This window comes from Gallus gallus, chromosome 4 (genome assembly GCF_016699485.2).
Source record: "Gallus gallus isolate bGalGal1 chromosome 4, bGalGal1.mat.broiler.GRCg7b, whole genome shotgun sequence".
NCBI classification, from domain to species: Eukaryota; Metazoa; Chordata; class Aves; order Galliformes; family Phasianidae; genus Gallus; species Gallus gallus.
Genome location: NC_052535.1, coordinates 60264317 through 60282767, shown reverse-complemented (window position 1 = coordinate 60282767; position 18451 = coordinate 60264317). Strand labels below are relative to the sequence as shown.

General features: G+C 39.8%; 1 protein-coding gene across 6 annotated transcripts in view; it reads left to right on the top strand.

Annotated features, from left to right (window-relative positions):
- SLC39A8 (solute carrier family 39 member 8) overlaps window positions 1-18451 on the top strand; it is a 118377-nt gene that overhangs the window by 19714 nt on the left and 80212 nt on the right. For 5 of the 6 annotated variants that reach the window (XR_005859696.2, XR_005859695.2, XR_005859697.2 and 2 more), the window contains exon 1: window positions 12247-12449. The exons of the other annotated variant lie outside the window; for it this stretch is intronic. Coding sequence is in view for 2 of the 5 variants with exons in the window: in XM_427970.8 (XP_427970.4) it covers window positions 12267-12449 (183 nt within the window). In the remaining 3 variants the exon portion in view is untranslated. Of the gene's footprint in view, window positions 1-12246; window positions 12450-18451 lie in introns of those variants that run through there. 6 annotated transcript variants of the gene reach the window in all.

The following is an 18451-nucleotide window of genomic DNA, read 5'->3' as shown; positions in this document are numbered from 1 at the left end:
TCTGTGGATTAGAAACCGTGCAGTGTCTAACCACAGTATAAATGAGATGTGTTAGCTCTTGCTCCAGCAAGGGTAGAATAACTGTTGTTCTTTGTGTGTTTAGACTAAAATCAAAATGAAAAAGAGTAAAAAAAAAAAAAAAAAAAAAAAAAAAAAAAAAAAAAAAAAAAGGCACCCTAGCATTTGGTGTCTATACTATTAAAAGAAATTGCTTGTTACAAATCTGTATTTACCATGATTTCTTTTACAGTTCTGCCCCATTTACAGTTCTATGGTTCTAAAGTAACTTTATTTCACTATATGGAGTCTCAGGTCATTGCAGGGTGCATGTCACATTTATGTATAATAGATGTTGCATAGTTTTTTATTTGTGCAAACTACATGTACAGTGTCAGAATATAAGAATCCATTATCTATGTATCTTAGAGAGACAAAAATCTTTCTGCTTTGGATCTTCTTGGAACTTTCACATAGCTGCAAACAATCCGGTGTAGTTGTAACCTAAGAAGCACACATTGTAGTTGCTGACAACAATGCTGCCAGTTCCTTAAAATGCCTGTTTTCAACAACTGTGCTCTGTCCGAACAGACAAAACTCCAATTTCAGGTGGGATGACAGCATCAGGATTTTTATGGTTAATTTTGAGAAGCACTGTCTATATGATTTGGTGGTCTACATGCATAGATCTCCTGATAATATAACTCTTGTTTAGTAAAGTTGAATGAGCAAGGATTAGCATCAGTCCAGGGGAAGCTGATGTGTTAAAAGTAGATAAAGGTGGCTGAGAAGGGTTGAAGTAACTTCTCACTGGTGTTACTTCTCATCTCTTCCTGATGATGATAACTATGCTTTGCGCGTTCGTATCTATATGTAATAAAGAAAATTAGTTTAGTAAGTTGTAGTAAAAAGGGATTTAAATGGATAACTACCCCTTCTTGCTTAAGTTTAGCCCAAAGTCAACAGCTGAGGGCTGCTTTTATGCTAATGTTCTGAAAACGTGTGAACAGAGAGAGCAGGGGGAGAAGGGGGAATAATTTGCCTTGCTCCTTTATGCGCTGCTTAGATGTGGGATCCTCAACATTTAAATACAATGAGTTAGAATAAAACTCAGTTTTGCAAGTGGATTGTCTTTGGCTTTGCTAGCAACTTCAAAGGAGTCCTATCTGTTAGTGTAGGATCTGTAAGGTTGCACTTGTTAAACAACAGAAGCAAAAAAAGCCCTTGCTGGACTTCCTTTAGGGGAAAAGCTATAGATCTGTTGCCTCAAGTCAGATTTGGAGCTGCAAGTAATCTGCACAGCATGATTTGGGTAGCTCATGTAATTTAGTCTGTTGTGAGCCGGAAGATAATGAAGGGATATCCTCTGAGTTTGCTGGTAAATATTTGGCTATCCTTGATTTCAAATGGATGTTTTTATTGTTGATGTTCTGGCTCCTGTAAAAGTGCCTGCAACTACTGACAGACAGCATAGTTTAGAGCAGCCTGTGGTAGTTTCAAGACTTTGAAAGTATGGAAAGGGTTTAACACCTTTGCATCCTCCAGGTCCTTCCATGCTTTCTGTGAGCTGGCTTTCTGACTTACAGCCAAGTTTTCATCTCCCTGCAACTGCCTGCTTGCTGGGAATGCTGCCAAATGCCAGCACCTGTCAGAGCAGAACAAACTGCATGGGCACAACCCATGCTGTTGATCAGCAGGTCACTGGGATTCAAGGATGGGGACAGGCCAAGAGGACAGCTGTGAATTTCCTCTTGGTAGGAGCTGTGCCATGTATTTCCTGATGATGCTGTTGGTTTGCTATAACTAGACAAAAAGTCAGTGTCCTAACAAAGTAAATAAATGACTTAGAGATTAAAGGAAAAATTGCAATACATTGCTGTGTGAAATGTTTGATTTCATACAGTTTGCTAGGGAAAAAGTGACAACACTATTTAAAGTAACATCACATTGATTAATCTCAGGGTGATTCCAGTTCCCTGATCAGCAGCACACTTGTTTACTACATATTCCATTGATTTAAGCTCCTGACTTTCCTCTCTGTCCTTCTTCTAACAGATAACTGACTGCAATGTGGCTGGTATCCATGCCTGTCTGCTCTCTCTGAGCATCTTTTAGAAATGGTGAAGCTGATTTGGAGCCTCATTTTCCAGTCCCTTCCCTGTAAGAGCTACAAATCCTGTCTTTGATGGGAGAGGAGGAGTTATTCTTTGTTTTTAGTGAGGTGAAAGCTTAGTTTGCTTAGTGTTATTAACATCTACGAAAATAATGTGAGAAGAATATTGATTATTGTAAGCAAACACAGTGATATATACTGTTAAAGGCATACTGATATGGTTATAATGTAGTTGTTCCCAGGCCTGGTCATATACTAATGTGCTCTGCAATTAGGCTGCTATGTTATCTTCCAGACACCTTGTTGCTGTACTTATTCTTGGTGATTTAAAACATAAATACTCTTTCCCACTCTATTTTAAAGAAGAATTGACATCCCTGTTAGAGCTGTGCCTTTTTGTTACTATTTTCCTCACTTGGCATAAAAAATGCAAGCTAGGTCTTACGAGCATGTTATGTTATCCCTATCATTAAAACTTCGTGCTTCATTGCTGTGCAATTCCTCTTTAATGGAGGCAATAGATACAATGGCATGCATTTGTGTTAAAAGCAACTGAAACCAGTAAGTATTGGGTTTATCGCTTCTGTTTTCAAGCATGATCCAGGCTCAGATACTGCACTACAAAGCTGTCAAAATCCAGAAAAGCAGTAACGGGGCCTGTGGCTTTGTGGTGCTGACCAGAAGTAAGGAACTCTTTCTACCAAAGTTTGTTCCCTGCCGTCCCTTTTATTCAACTTCCATTTGGCTGCTTTGCTTCAGTTGTTTAACTTTGTTGATCAATAAATCAGTAACGTTGATCTGCTATGATAGTTTTCTCTAAAGAAGGAGCAACTAGAAGTGTTCACTGGCATCTGTTTAGAAGGGTTTCAGACAAATGCAGTTAGTGACATCAAATGAAAATAATGTAAAATCTGAAGTTTAAATTAGGAATGTGAAATGGCTTTAAAATCAGAGCAATTCTTCATTTCTAAGAACTAACATAAGTGTTAATGACAGTTTCCTGATGGAAATTTATTTTGGATAAATTATTTGGAAGCATTTCAGTTGTTTAACAATCTTTCTTGAGTGTTGGCAGTTGTTGTTCACAAGTATGGGAATAACTTCACAGTTAATCTTAAATTATTCTATTCCTAGAATCTGGTAGCAGAAGATTAAGATTCAACATTGTAATCAAACCCTGTGTGCTTCTGATTTGTGTAAAATATCATATATTTGCCAGGTATTTCATAATCAAGAGTCAAGCATCTCTTTTCACTTCACTGAAAAGGCCAAAAGGAAAATTGTGGGTATGTGCAATTGAATACAAGAACCTTTGCCTGGCAACATCAGTAAACTTTGCAAATTAGCTGTGTTAGAGCAGGTGTTACTCATAGCATTTTTGCGTCATAAAGATAACATCTCTTCCCTGTGTTTCTAATAGCTATCAAAATATCTCAGAATAGGTTTTTGTCTTTTGCAAAAAGTATGGAGAGGAAGCTAGATGCAAGGGGCCCAGGAATTATTGCCCTTGAATGGCCTCCTTAGTGTCCTCTCTTTTGTCAAAGGGCGGTGGAATAAGGCACTAAGAATAACTTATTTCTCTAGCTGTATCTTCCTCCGCCCCTTGTACTCTCAGGACAAGGAGGTTTTGTTTGAATTTTAAACACTCTCATGTTACTAACGAGTCAAGTGAAGAACAGAGAGAGGAAAGTTTTCATTATAAGCAGAAAAGAAAATAACATGCTTGAGAAAATGAAAGTATTGAGATGCAATATCTAAGTACAGAGTCACAATGTTTATGTAGTTGACACTATGATGGAATCTCTTCTCCATAAGCAAAGGTACGTATTCTCATCATTAGATGATCTGCATTTCGTTTCTTGTTTTCAATCACCTAGCTAGATATAAGTGAATCCATTTTGAATTTGTACTGTACATTTGTTAACTCATCTTGAATTGCACCATTATTTTTCATTGCAACAAATATTTTCAACACTTCAGTGAATAAAAACTATGATGATAAAATGCCAATAACATACTCTTGCAGAATGAAGCATGTATGATATTGCTTGGTAATATGAGGGTATAGGAAGTTCCTAAAATATTACAAAATTGGTAATTTCACAATGCAAAACCTGTGTATTTTGTTGGATCTTTAATGGTATAATGTGAGATATTTTAATAATATTGTTCAAAGTCTCTAAGTTTAGAACTTGGAAGTGCTGTAAGAAATACCAATACAAGGAAATTTATCTGCTCTTAATAATGCTCTCTCTACATCTTAACAAAATACACTACATTGTTCTGCTGAGCTTACCAGCCCATCTGTAATGGGCACTGTTTTGCTCTCTTAAACACTTCTGTTTCTGAGAGCCTCTGATGTTACTGGTTTGTGTGAGATTATTTTAGATTTCTCAAACACCATCTGGGTGGCTATGCTGGGACTTGTATCATATTTCTTATTGTGCTCTGCTGGAGATGATAAAAGCACGAAAACGTTAGGATGTAGGACTGCAGCAGAGATCCATTTTTTAATTCCTCTTGCAGTGTAGAAATTCCTCTCCCCTGTGCCTTCCCACTCCCAAACAGAAATAATTATCTCACGCTTTCCAAATCCTTCCCTTCCTATTCCTTCCATGCTGTGAGATCCAAAGATCATGTTCTAATGCTCTGCTTTAACTGGTCTTTGGAAGAAAACTTGTCTGGCCTCTTTGTAGTTGCTGCTTGACCTGATAACAGCTATTTCAGTTATGTGTCAGCTTTGCCACACATCAAATCCTTTACTTACTGTTTATCTCACAGTTGTCAGTGATGAATATGTCCCTACAAATGACATCATCTAAAAGTCTAGGACAGTTAGGGAACATCATCTCTTACCTGTGTTAAGTGATGTGTTGTTAGAAATAGGAGGTCTTTGTGCTTCTCCCACATTATTGTTGATTCCACTGTCAGCCACTGTTTAACCTGGCTTTCTTACCTCCAAGCAACAAAACTACATCATGTCCTTAAGTAATAAGGTTTCTTATGCCCTGAGGTGAATTCTTTTAAAAACGCTATCTTGGTATGGTGCTTAATATACCTCTCAAATTTGGTCTCATCTTTTATGCTTCTCTCATTTAGAAATTTAATCCTATAGACTTCACTGCCTTCTTGAACAGTGTTTGCACAAAGCTTTTCTGTAGGGGGTGGTGTGAAGTATGAGTTAACAGAGGACTCCGTGCACTTGTTTATTTTTAAATCATTGTACTTAATTATTTCTGAGCTGTGCTTTCCCAATCTATAAAAATAAGTGTAGTGTTGCCTTTACTCACAATGTTTTTTAGAAGATTTTCACATTAAACTCCGTAGTCTTGAGATCCTCAGATGGAGGTCATTTTTGAGGTGCCTTCTGCTGCTAAACTAAACTACTGCACTTTTGTGGGGTCTGAAATGGTGCTAACCTGCAGGGATTAGATGGTGAATCTTTCTTTCCTAAAGAATCATAAGCAACAGCCAGCAACTATGTTAGGAATTTCAACAACTCTGTGGTGTCAAGCAGTAAACTGCGAATTATTTACTTATGAAGCTTTCTCACTGGTTATGCTGAGCCCATCTATCATATGGTGGTTTACACTCACTCCCCAAAGTGAATCATTGCTAGGACAGTTGCCTAAGGCCATTTTTTTTAACTTGCTTTCTTACACTTAGTGATATTTGCTCACAAAGTTTTTTAGTTCTTCCTGAACATGTGCTAAAAAAATTCTTTACTACCCTTTGAGTCCTAAGATCAGTTTGTGTCTTTATGGTTTAGCAGCTGTACAGGTGGGCATAGAGAGTCCATTTCCTTATCTATTGCAATTTATCATCTGCTTCTTAAGGCCTGGAAACATTCTTTATCCACACGTGTACCTCACAAGCCCATAAGCACAGGGATAAAGTGTACTGAACTCTTATATTTCCTTTCTCCCTGCTGGACTTGCTTGCGAGGAAACTTTTTGTAGGCCACCAAGCAAATAGTCTGTGGAACTCTCTTAATTCTCCACCTGCACGTTGTTTGCCAGACAGTCTCCTTCCTGCTTTGTACCAGGAGAGCTAAAATGGACCCAAAGGACTTAACATAGTATTTGGTCTTCTGAAACCTTTGAAATTGCCAATTGACTTAAATTGTTATGTTAATTAATTGTTAATTGTTAAACCCTCTATAGGATTTTAGGTTTAGGGTAAGGAAACAATGTGAGAATTAATTTGTAAAACTATTGATTATCATGCACTTCAGCCATCTTCGCTACCATTAACCATAATTAGTATTGGTATTGATACAGTTCTTTGATTTCTTTTGTGATTTTTTTCATCTGACCTTAAGTTGTAAATTCCTGAGTCTTTTTTTCTTCTAAATCTTTAACTAGCTCAGGAAATGTGCTCCTACTAGTTGTTTGTATAGTGTTTTCCTATAGCCATTTCAATACCCTCTGTTCCACAGCTGATTGTGAGTATACCATGGAGGGTTGTGGTGCGTTTTTTGTTTGATTGTAATGCCTTTTCTAAGGCTTGAGACACTCATTTCCATGTTTGAGATGTGATAAACAAAACCAGTGGTTACATGGAGACACACATGCTATACCAACCAACTCTAGCACTAAATAAATCTTTTTAAAAAAAGTGTGCCATGACAAAGATACATTAGAAATTCTAACTTAAACAATACACTGTTTATGTCACCGTACACATGCACAACTTTCCTCTGGTGAAAAGTGAGAATGCTAAAGGAATATATGAATTTTCTGTCATCTCGTACTTCGCTCAGCTGAGGGAAGTGTCTTGCAAAACAAAGCATTGTGTGAAAGGTGAATGCTAAAACAGTCTTTAATTAGAGAGGGAAAGGAGAAACTAGTATATTAAGATAGGCAAACAACTACTTGCTACTGGAAATTTAGTTGCCTTCCTGAGAAACCCTAACAGAGGGTGTTGTTTGCTTTGTTGTTGTTTTTTTTCCCTCAATAAATTCTCGTGGAGTCTAGAATGAGCTGGTACAGAATTCAAATCTATTTATTGATTTTTGTGTGTGACTGTGAATGAGACATTTGTTCTGAGCTTCTGCTCAAATTGCTGAAGGAAGACCCAGCGTCAGCATTATCTTTTGGCAGTGCTTACTCCTCTCTAGTGATTTCTAGCACACATGCATCAGCTCGGCTAAATCCCTGAAGTCAGATGCATTCATGTCCTAAGTGAAAGTGAACAGAACGAACGTTGGAAATAGTAAGAGCTCTCTGTTTCACTGAACTGTGTTTATTTGCTTTGTAGGTGACTAGTATTCTAAAACAATGGAAGTACACAAGCTTTTCCTATAAATTATCTCATTATAGAATATTTTAAATACTTCTTTTGTGTTTATGCACACTTGCGTTTTGTTAGATGTAAATGGAAATGTATTCCACAGTTGTGTGAACTAAATCCATAGTAATTCATACACATGGTGCTTCAGGTTTCCATAATCTAAAGATAAAAAGAAAGTGCCTCAGTTTGGCCTAGCGTGCTCCTTGGTGTATTAGAGGCTTCACCTTGGCACATACGAAATCCAAACTTGGTGAGCTTGCCTACAGGCAAACTTCTACCTAACTTTCCTACTTCTATTTAAGGAGTAGTTCGACAGCTACTCAATTTGTAAGTTACACACCTATACTTACAGACTAAAAACTAGAGATGGCACTTGGCCATCTCAAAACTCAAAATAATTTTTAGTGTTGACACTAGAAATATTACACGTTATTCTATTGCTATATCTCAATTCCATGAAATAGCCATGACCCTATGGAAATGAGGAGGAGAGAGATGATATTTCTAAAGTATCATTAGAATTGTATTTATTTTCCAGTGAACAGCTATGAAGTGAAGATTTTTTCATCTATGCACCTCTATCAAAAAGTACTCACGTTCTTGATGTGGTTAAGGATCTTTAAATATCTCTATATATTTGTACTTGAAATTAAAGGGATGAAGATTTTCACCTGCATATTTTATTACAGATACGTTTTTAAAGATACTTGCTTAAACAATATCTAGTCCTAAGGAAAGACTTGATTACATACCTCTCATCAGAAACTGAGTATTTTAGAGTTTTACAGAGACAGAGATAATGAGCTGGCTAATGGCAGGCTGTAGAACGAGTAACGCCTCTTGCTGGGTGAAATATATTGCATAATGTTAACCTTTTGCACAAGCCAAACTGCTTAAGGTGCTTGAGGTGCCGCCTCAGAAAAGAATCTAGCTATGGTTGTTTTACCATAGCAATGCCATTATTCGTCTCCTAGCTTGAGATCCACATCATGGCTCTGACACTTGTAATTCTCTATTAAGCCATTAAATTACAGAATCAAACTATTTTGCAAAACTTCAGATTCCACTTTTCCTTTTGAATATTTTACTGTACCATTGTGGTTTAAAGGAAAGATCCCTTTAAATTCTATATTTACAGAATGTTTTGTACCATTACAAGGACGTATTTCCAGTGCCAAACTATGAACCCAGGCTTTCAAATGTGAGTCAGGATCTTCAAATTGATTATATTCAAACTTTTTTTTTAATCATAAGATTAAACCAAAGCATACTTTTTATTTTTCTTATTTGGTTTTGATTCTTCACAGTACCTTTTGACAGCGTTCCCCACATTCCTTTTCAGTATTTGCAAGAACCCAGGGTTCAGGAGAGCTGCAAGAATCCTGAACTGGTAGAAAACCAAATGTCTACCTTAGCATGCTAGTAATCTCTGATTTGTCTATGAGGCACGGGAAGTTACATGTAGTTGTGATTATTGGAGTCTTCTTGGCTAAGTTAAGTATGAACAGATAGAACTGTTGAGAGATCACATAAAGAAAAATATTTTGGGGGAAAAAATGTGTTGGAGGTGTCAGTCTAATATTTTAAAGTATATGGATACTTTGACATATCTATTTCCATACATCATCTCATTCAAGGGTGGGCAGTTACAGGATATTATTTTTAGTCCTATTTAAGTAGTTAATCCAACAAAGAGTTGAGAGAAAAGGAGTGCAAACAGTAATGCAAGGAATGAGTGTGTGCCAAACTATGGGACTATGACTGCTATTTTCAAGTAGATTATTTCAATTGGTTTGAATGAAAATAGACACAAAAGATTCCACTCACTTTGAGAAAAGAAAGTAAGAAGATCACAAATCATGCTAGCTTTGATGTGAAGCTACAGCTTTACTGAATTTCTGAAAACAAAGCCAATTCAGAGAGGATTTGGCCCTTCAGGAGATCAGGAAGGCTGACTGACGTCTTGCGCACTGCCAGTCACCATCTGCTGTGCTGGCACCTGGTGCTGGTTTATATTTGACAGTAACGTTACACAGGTGTAAACAGAGGGGGAAACAAAACAATGGTGAATCAGGACCGTGGAGTGCTGTTGGGAAATATTTGTTTTACACTGTACAAAAAAAAGTTGTTCTTTCCATTTGAGAGAATTTGGCTCGGTGAGAATTTGGCTAGGCCTTATCAGGCTCGAGATGAGCAAAGATCAGACTTCCTGATTGATTCTGTACGTCACAGGACTCCATAAAAAATCCGAAGTAATCCTTCAAGTGCTATATAAACAGTTGGGAAAGTACATGACCTCAGGTCTTGTTAGATGGCACTTAGGGACACGGTTCAGTAGGCATAGTGGTGATAGGTTAATGGTTGGACTTGGTGACCTTAGAGGTCTTTTCCAGCCTTAATGATTCTATGATTCTTGCAATCTTTTTCAGTAAAGACCAGTTTAGAAACCTTTTTTTCTTTTCAAGTAGAGCACTACAAACGCATCATTCCTTGAGGAAAAGTGTTGGCTGTCTCTCAAAAATAGAGTAGGATTTTAATTCTGTAGAGGATTGGCAAAAGAGAATAATTCTGAATGGAATTATCCAGGAATTCCTCGAACTTTTCAGCATTATGCAAATATGAGTTTAAGAATGAATGCAAATCTGAATTTGCTTAATTACTCTAATTTAAATAATCCTTTATATTTCTGATTAAAAAGGAAGTCCTTGAAAACTAAATCAGTTTTGAATTTAACCCTTTGGCCCTGCACTACAGAGCACTGACAAATCTTTCTGAGGCACCAGCAGCCTGTTTTGATGCAGCTGCTTTAGCCAATGCGCTTGTTTTCAGTTTATCTACTGTTCATAGGGAACACTTCAATATAGAGACTTTCAAATTTCAGAATGCCTTCAATAATTAACTATGATTAGAGCTGTGTTTAGAAATTGACACACTCAAGATCATGGTTTAGTAGGACTCACTTCACGTACTGAAAGAAGAATCATAGAATCTTAGAATGACAAGGTTGGAAAGGACCTAGAAGATCATCTAGTCCAACCGTTCTCCCATTACCAGTGCTACCACAAGCCACTGCACCATATCTTATAGCTCCTCATCCAGACGCCTCTTGAACACTGCCAGGGATGGTGACTCCACAACATCCCTGGGCAGGCCATTCCAGTGCCTGACCACTCTCTGAGAGGAAAAAGCTTTTCCTTATGTCTAATCTAAATCTCCTCTGGCACATCTTGTGGCCATTTCCTCGGGTCCTGTTTGTTGCCTGGGAGAAGAGGTCAAACCCCTCCTCATCACAACCTCCCTTCAGGAAGTTGCAGAGTACAATGAGGTCTCCCCTGAGCCTCCTTGTCTGCAGATTAAACAATCCTAGCTCCCTCAGCCACTCCTCAGAAGACCTGTGCTCCAGACCTCTCACCAGTTTCGTTGCCGTTCTCTGGACACGTACCAGGGCCTCAATGTCTTTCTTGTAGTGAGGGGCCCAAAACTGAACACAATACTCAAGGTGAGGCCTCACCAGTGCTGAGTACAGGGAGATGATTACCTCCCTGCTCCTGCTGGCCACACTAGGTTGTGATTCCATTCATAGCAGAGGAAAACTTGTATTGATTTTTCTTGGAGATACCAAAAATGCACACACATGTAAGCAGAACCATGGGTAGGGTGGAGCATCTTCAGCCACTCCTGTTGGTACAACTTAGGCAGACAATTACTGTCATCTGGAACAACGGGCAGCTGGGCTGGATCAGGATCTGCCTAAGCCTCCGCCTGCCAACCCCCAGGGAGGCATGAAAGTACCTCAGCTGCTCAGGCTCTGTAATTCAGAAAGAATTTAGGTTTTCCAATAGCAGAATTGCCGTGGTTGTTGCACTCTGGATCTTTCTGGTAGATGGTTATACTGTGCCTTTCTTATTATCTTTTCCCCCCACTCGATTGTTTGTGCATTGTGGTATGAAATTTGTTTGTGAACAATTTATCCAAACGAGTGTCACTGCTGGTGAAGTATCTTAACCATGCCTGCATCACAGTGCTGGTACCCTGCAGGTACCCTGCCTGCTTGGTGCACTGTGCAAATGTTGGGTTTGGAAAATTTGGGATCAGGGCCAGTGCCTCAACTCACCCAGTTCAGTGTGTCTCCACAGAGGTCCTAATGAGAATCTGCTTTAAAAATGTAACTTTGAAATAAGTATCCCTGTAGTGAGCAGTATCAATTCAGAAGGAGCGTAAGAAATTCTGTAGCAGGGAGTTAGAGAGCTGCTGCTGCTCGGCTGCTGTCCTGCAGCATGAGGACTCGTATGTAACGCACTTGGGTGATGGCCTCGGGAATATCCCTGCGACCGCTCACTTCCCTCGTTTGTTCGCTCGGAAGGCCGCGTGGAACCTCACGCTCTGTGCGGTGCGGTGCGGATGGAGCCCCGCTGTAGAGGCGCGCTGAGCTGAGCGGAGCTGAGCCGCCGGGCGCCGCCGCGCCGCGTTCCAAGGTCCGGGTGCCTCGGCCGCCGGGACAGCGTGGCCGGGGCCGTGTGGCGGGGCAGCGGGGCTAGACGTGGAGCTGGACCTTGGCCTGCGGGCTCCTCGCGGCTGTCCGCGGGACCCCGGCGGCAGTGACTGGCCCTCTCCCGGCCGACAGGTGCGCGCCGGGAAGCGCCTAGCGAGCCCGGAGCCTGCACGTAGGGCGCTTCGGCGAGGCCGATCTGCCGCGGAGCTCGTGCCTGACGGTTCCGTGCCGCAGCCGGCGGTGTCGCGGAGAGGCGCCGCGCCGGGGCCGCCCCGTTTCCCCACTACGCCCCCCGGGGAGGGGCCGTCGCCTCCCACGCCCCGCCGGGCCGCCGAGGGGCCGCGCTCCGGCCACACTCGCTGCGGCGCGGAGATGCTCTCGGGGGTGGCGGTGCGGGGCAGCCCGGCGGCGACGACCTTCGCTGAGGACGTGCTGCGCGTCTTCGGGAGCAACCGGAGCCTGTCGGCCGGGCAGCTCTCGGCGTTACTGAGCCAGCTGGGCGCCGCGCCCGCGCTGAGCGCCGTGCTGCCGCTGCCCCACCTGCACCACAACCAGGTACAGGTACCGCCGCGAGGGCCGGGCTGCAGCGCGCGGCCGGGGTTCCGGCTCGGAGCCTTCGTGGTTCCCCGTGGGGAGGAAGGGAAGGAGGGAGCAAAGGTCCGCGGCGGGACGGCCGCTGCCATCCGTCGGGGGCTGCTGCGCGCTGCCCTCGGGGTCGGCTCCGCCTGGCGTTTGGCGTGGGCAAACAGCCTGTGAGAAGCTGCTCGAGTATTCCTCTGGGTCTTATGTAAGCACAACTTCGGGACGTGTTAACGTGAAGCTGTTGTGAGATAGCAAGGACTTGGTTGCCACTTATGTGAAGAAACTTTCAGAAACTAACACATCTTTTGTCTAAATGGAATGCAGAGCGTGCATTCATCAGTTCATCTACTGAAATCTGTGTAAAGCAATGTTTAGTGTGCTGACTGAATATTCCTGCAATACTGATCCCTTTTCATGAAATTATTCATTCCGTGTAGCGTCTCCATACAAAATTTAGACAGTGTTGTTACTTCTAATTTCCTATCTTTGTGGTGTCTGAGAATACCTGAGTTTCCCTGAAGGAAAATCCTTAGGCTGCTGGAGATGTCCTTAGGAATGGAAAGCAGGGGTGGCTGTTTGCTCTGGTTTGGTTCAACTTTGCAAGAAACAGAGGAGGTACTTTTATGAGCACTGTGAGACTCTTTTTTGTGTTTGGAGCAGAAGCTCCTTTGCTTGCTCAGTAATGGACACAAACCTTGGATAAACTCTATTTGCTTTAGAAGCAGTGTGATTCTGCTGTCTTTCCCTTGACCAGGGGTTTAATTTGAAGTTAGTGCCACTGAAATCAACATAATATTCAGTATAAGCATGGCAGTATTTCCCAGAGTCACTGCTTCTATTTCAAATTTCACAAATAAACACTGTTCCAACACGGTGTATTAAAAAATGTGTATAATCATTTCCTGCCACACATGCTAACTACGAGTTTGCAGTGTTAAACGCAGTCATGAAAAGGATCTTTCTTTAAAAGGGCTTAAAAATGAGTAGATTCCTTAGTCCTTCAGGTTTTCCCTCTGCAAAAGCACGTAGCCCTCGTACACAAACTACAGAGAAAAAAAAAAATAGCGCTTGTTCTTTTTATGGCCCAGCACTATTCCTCATAAATCACTTGAAGCTTGACTGGAACAATCTTTTTCTTTTCAACAGACCTGTTTTAATTGTGTCCTTTTTGAAAAATATCTAGGGTGCCATACTGAAATGTGTATCTTTTTTTTTTTTTTTTTTTTGCTAAGTTACCTGTACTCCTTCTTAAAATTGACTTTTCAGTCATTTAAGCAAGTGCATTTCACATCTTGGTTCTCAATCCTTCAGAGGTGTTAAGTATATCAGTGACTTTGGGCAGTACTGTCCACAAATGCGTGCTCATAGTAAGTAACTTGTGTGGCCATTTTTGACGCGGTGACTCATACTTTGTGATTTTGAGCTTGTAATTTCAAGTACCCACTGATTCTGGAGAAAACAAACAAACAAAAAAACCAGAAAGTGGCCTAATCTAGGTTTGTGTGTTGTAAGGGACCAGAGGTCCAAACTCTACTGAATCTCCATGGAGAAAAATAAGTACTTCTGGAGAGTGAATCATGTATTTTTCAGGTAGGCTGGGTCATCTATTGAGGTTGCGTAGATATCTGACTGTAGGAGGAAACAAGGATTATCTTTGACTTTCAGTTCCTAACTTAAGTGTCCAGAGTTAGTGGGATGACTCCAGGTCCTTTCTTTCAGTGAAGATAACACACCCCTGCACTATCAAGAGCTCCTCATCCAAACCTGAGGTCATTTTTAGTGGAGAGCAGATCAGTAAGGGACAGCGACAGAACCCTTCAGAAACTGGCAGGAAGGAACAGCCTGTGTTAGTATTGTCCTTTTATTCGAGGTTGGTTTTAGAAGATAAGACAGGAGGAAAAAATGCTTTAATTTGTGGATGATGGGGTTTTGAATATACACTTACGTAAAACTTTGTAGGCATGTATGGTAATTTACATCGTATGATGTCCAATATGACACTTCTTTGTGTGTATATGTCGTATCAGACAACCCTCCTCTTTTTTTTCTTTTCTTTTTTTTTTTTTTTGAGTAATCTTTTGGAGTTTTTGATTGAGCTGTCTTCATTTCCTCATGTTTTTGCTCCTTTATTTTCATTCATTGAGAATTTTCATAATTCTCTTTATTTTGCGTTTGCAATTTTTTTGCTGTTCACTTTTTTTCTGTTGTCACCTTTCCTTAGTGTACAAGCTAAGACTTTGTTTAAGAGAAATAATGGTAACTGAGGAAACTCAAATGCTACTCTCTGCTGTTTTTTCACACTTCACCATGGAATTCCAACACATTTTAGTCCTAGAAATAGCTATAAAACTAGTGATGATTTCAAGATAATAGATGATGGTGTTTACTCACTATGTCCATTTCACTGCTAGGAAGAGATGTAAAAATGAAGCTATACTTTATCTTCTGTCATTGATTTCATTGTCACGTAAGAGGCATTCATCTTTATTCAGAAATTTTAGTAAAAAATTATGCAGAAAGTGGACGGCTGTTGGGAGGAAAGAAAGCCTCTTGACGTTGCCTTTATTTTATATTTAGGGGTAGTCAGTAGGTGCTAACATCATACTTTGGCTGTCCTAAAATTGTATTTATGCCCAGCTTTTTTGTTGCACCTGGATATTGCCTTAATGTGATGTATTTCATTTTTAAAACAAAACTTTGGACAAAATAAAGTAAAAATCTGTACCGACATGAGTGTTCAGATATTGAGCATTTCCACCTCAAGATGAATCAGAACAGTAAGTTTGACGTTTTGGATAAACTCAAACCAGGCTGGTATCTGCTATTATTTCATTTATTTTGGTAGCGTTTGCTAGTTTGCCGGTGCTTCTTGAAAGTAGGATGAATAGCCTGACAGTGTGTATGGCTTATGGTCTTGATCCATCACCACGATCTGACATTGCGTAGCCAGTGAGAAGATAAATAGGCTTTTTTGTTCTACTCTATACATGTCTTACTTAGTAGAACATCTCCAGTGAATTTCAGCGTTCATGGACACTTTTCAGCAGCTACCTTGAATGCGTCGGGGTGTTTATGAAATTCCCAGAGCACACAGATGTATCCAGGCAGCTTCATATGGTTGGACTGTTTCTCACAGAGAGCTGCTTATTGAATGCATGATCGTCTCCTAGCATCCAGTTCTCAACTGTGATGTGTGACAAAAAAAAATCTGTCATTGCATCAGCAGTAAATGCTTTATTTTGTTAGAAGAAGGTTGAGGAAAGCGTATTTATTTGTCTTTATTTTGCCATATCCAGGCTCAGGCTAAGTTAAAAAAAGTACACTGGTGAGTATCCACCACATTCCTTCTTTGCTGTTGCTACTGTATGACCCAGTGCTCAGCCCTAGTGTGGGCTAGCCTAGTATTTAATCTGTTAACATCTAGAAACTGCAGTGACTGGTTGCTGTTGGATATCTCAGTGTTTCACATGTGGAATGCTACAGATAAAGGTAAAGCAAAGATAAGAACACACCAGAAAATCAGAAAAGAGAATTAAATGTTTACCAGATGTTTGGCATTGTAGCATTTTTTTATTCATTCTCCTGTTAAAAGGCTCTTTGCATTATTTTTGCCTGAGCAATTATCTCATTCTTTCCTGAAAATAATGTGGTGATCTGGCATCTGCTTTTTGACTGTAGATGTATGCTATGCTGGTGTGAAAATATTGTAGGAAATCAAACATCATTTTATTTCGTTTACAGTCTTAAAAGAAAATCCCGTATTGGTCAGTTCAGAGACATGGTCAGTTATGCTGCATCTTCCTTGAAGTTGTGAGTTAAAGACTAGGTGACAGTCACGTTACAGCCAGTCATCTCACTTTTAGCACCATGACAAGACTTAATGAATAGCAAGGGACAGGCATGATGGTAGACTTATTGAGCCAGGATGTCATCCCCAATCCCCTGTTCCATGAGGATAAAGTATCTTTCTGCTGAGATTATCTGTCAGTCTTACAAAATAAATAGCTTGAGTTTCTACAGCAATGTGATTGTCTTAATGTATTTATCCTTCAAAGATAAATACAGTTTTGTAGTGTGCAAACATGAGTTGCTCCAATCCAAGGCTTCTAAGTGATCGAATCTTTTAATTAGTCTCTTAATTGTGTCTGTGAACTCACACGAGCTTGCTTTTCAGCCCTTGGACGAATGTAGGAGTTGCTGAGAGGATGAGGTGACTCATAACAATGAATCATTTACAGGAGTTGCTATCATCTGGGTTTGTCCCTGATCAAAATAATAATAGTAATTAAATAAAATGCTGTTTCTTGCCCTTGCATAAAAGAGCTCTTGTCCAATGAAATTTCTCATTTCTTTGTAAGCCACAAGTTTACTAATTCATGCTTGTCAATTTTTTTTTTATGCTTCAACAAAAATGTTTGTTTTCTTTTGTAAACTGATATTAACATATTAGTATTTAAAATTACTAGTCATCCATTCTGTATTTCTAAGAAAGAGATATTTAACTACCTCTGAGGTAGCTGTATCATGAACCTCAGTGCACACTGGCTTATTTTTCTAACAGCCATTCACTGAAGCCTTCCAGAAATGGCTCTGTGAACTAGCTGAATAATACAAGAAGCACAGTATAGAAACTATTCCTATAGACCACAACTATCCTCTGTTTGTATTGTAGTGGGAATATTAGCCACATATTCCACATTATTTTGTAATGCAGATGTAAGGGTAAAATGATTAGACGCAGAACCAGTCCAGAAAGCTTCAGAAGCTCAGCTACTGAGCTGTAAAAAAAAACCTGTCTTCAGTGCTGATTTCTCTGTGCACTACCACCATTGAGACTAAATGGGTCAGCATGCTTTAAAACAGGAAAAAAAAAATAGTCTGGGTCGTTCAAGAAGAAGGGCAGAAGCATTCTGGATATAATTTGGCTGAAGTCACTTGAATTGGCCCAATGGTTCTTTTCCTTTCAGCTACACACAAAATAGTCACATGAAAATGATATGTGCATACCTTTCACCTTTTGGACAGTATTAGAAAAACATTTATTAATGGAAATGGAGGCAGCTCTGTTGAAATAAATGAGTCGTAGTTTCTTTGGCTCATCTCCAGAAGAAATTTGCTTTATGAATAATCTTGGATTATTGGAGAAGTGCAGGGGAGTCTGAAGGCTAGTAAAGCTGAACAGAGTAGGGAGTGACCATTTGTAATTCGTTAAGGCTTCCAAAGCTCTACACTTGCAGTCACACTGAGATACACTACAGAGCATGCTGTGTGCTGAATTGGTGTCTCGTATAGAAAGAAAGCAATTTTTGCTTTGAGACTCATCCTTAGTATGTTTATGTTGTACATCAGCATGTTAAATTACTTTAGTTTGCAGCCAAAAAATAAAGCTATGTGTTTATTGATCATTGCAGGAGAACATGAATGCAAATAAGTGGGAATCGTTAGATGAAAGTCTTTAGTGTTACGGAACATTTAATATAAAAGTACTCAATCTTTCCATAAATATGTATCTGAAGTATTTTATTGTTGAAGTATTTTATCTTTTTGGTTGACAATAACCAAGAGAAGGACCAGGCCTGGCTTAGCACAGCTATGCGCATTTATCCTTGACCATTAGGTACTGTGGTGTCCTGAGCTGAAGGCAAAGTGAAGATCCAAAGTAGGAGTGGATTTCACTGGAGTATGGGATGATTTTACAAAACACCAATTGTTGTTAATAGTTATTGCTGTAAAATTAATGAAAAATATTGCATGCTGCTAACATTTGGACTGTTCTTGAAAAGTTAATTTGAGGAAATAATAAGAGGCATTTCTGTGAAGTAGAAGCAGTCATTTATATGAATAAGCAGTCATTGAATTACCAGCCCTTTGCTGATGCTACTCCATCGCTAAGGTTTTTAACTGTATCTGGTCTGCTCTAAAATTTAATTATTTTGTAATTACATGGGATTTTAATTATTTTGAAGCTATGTTTC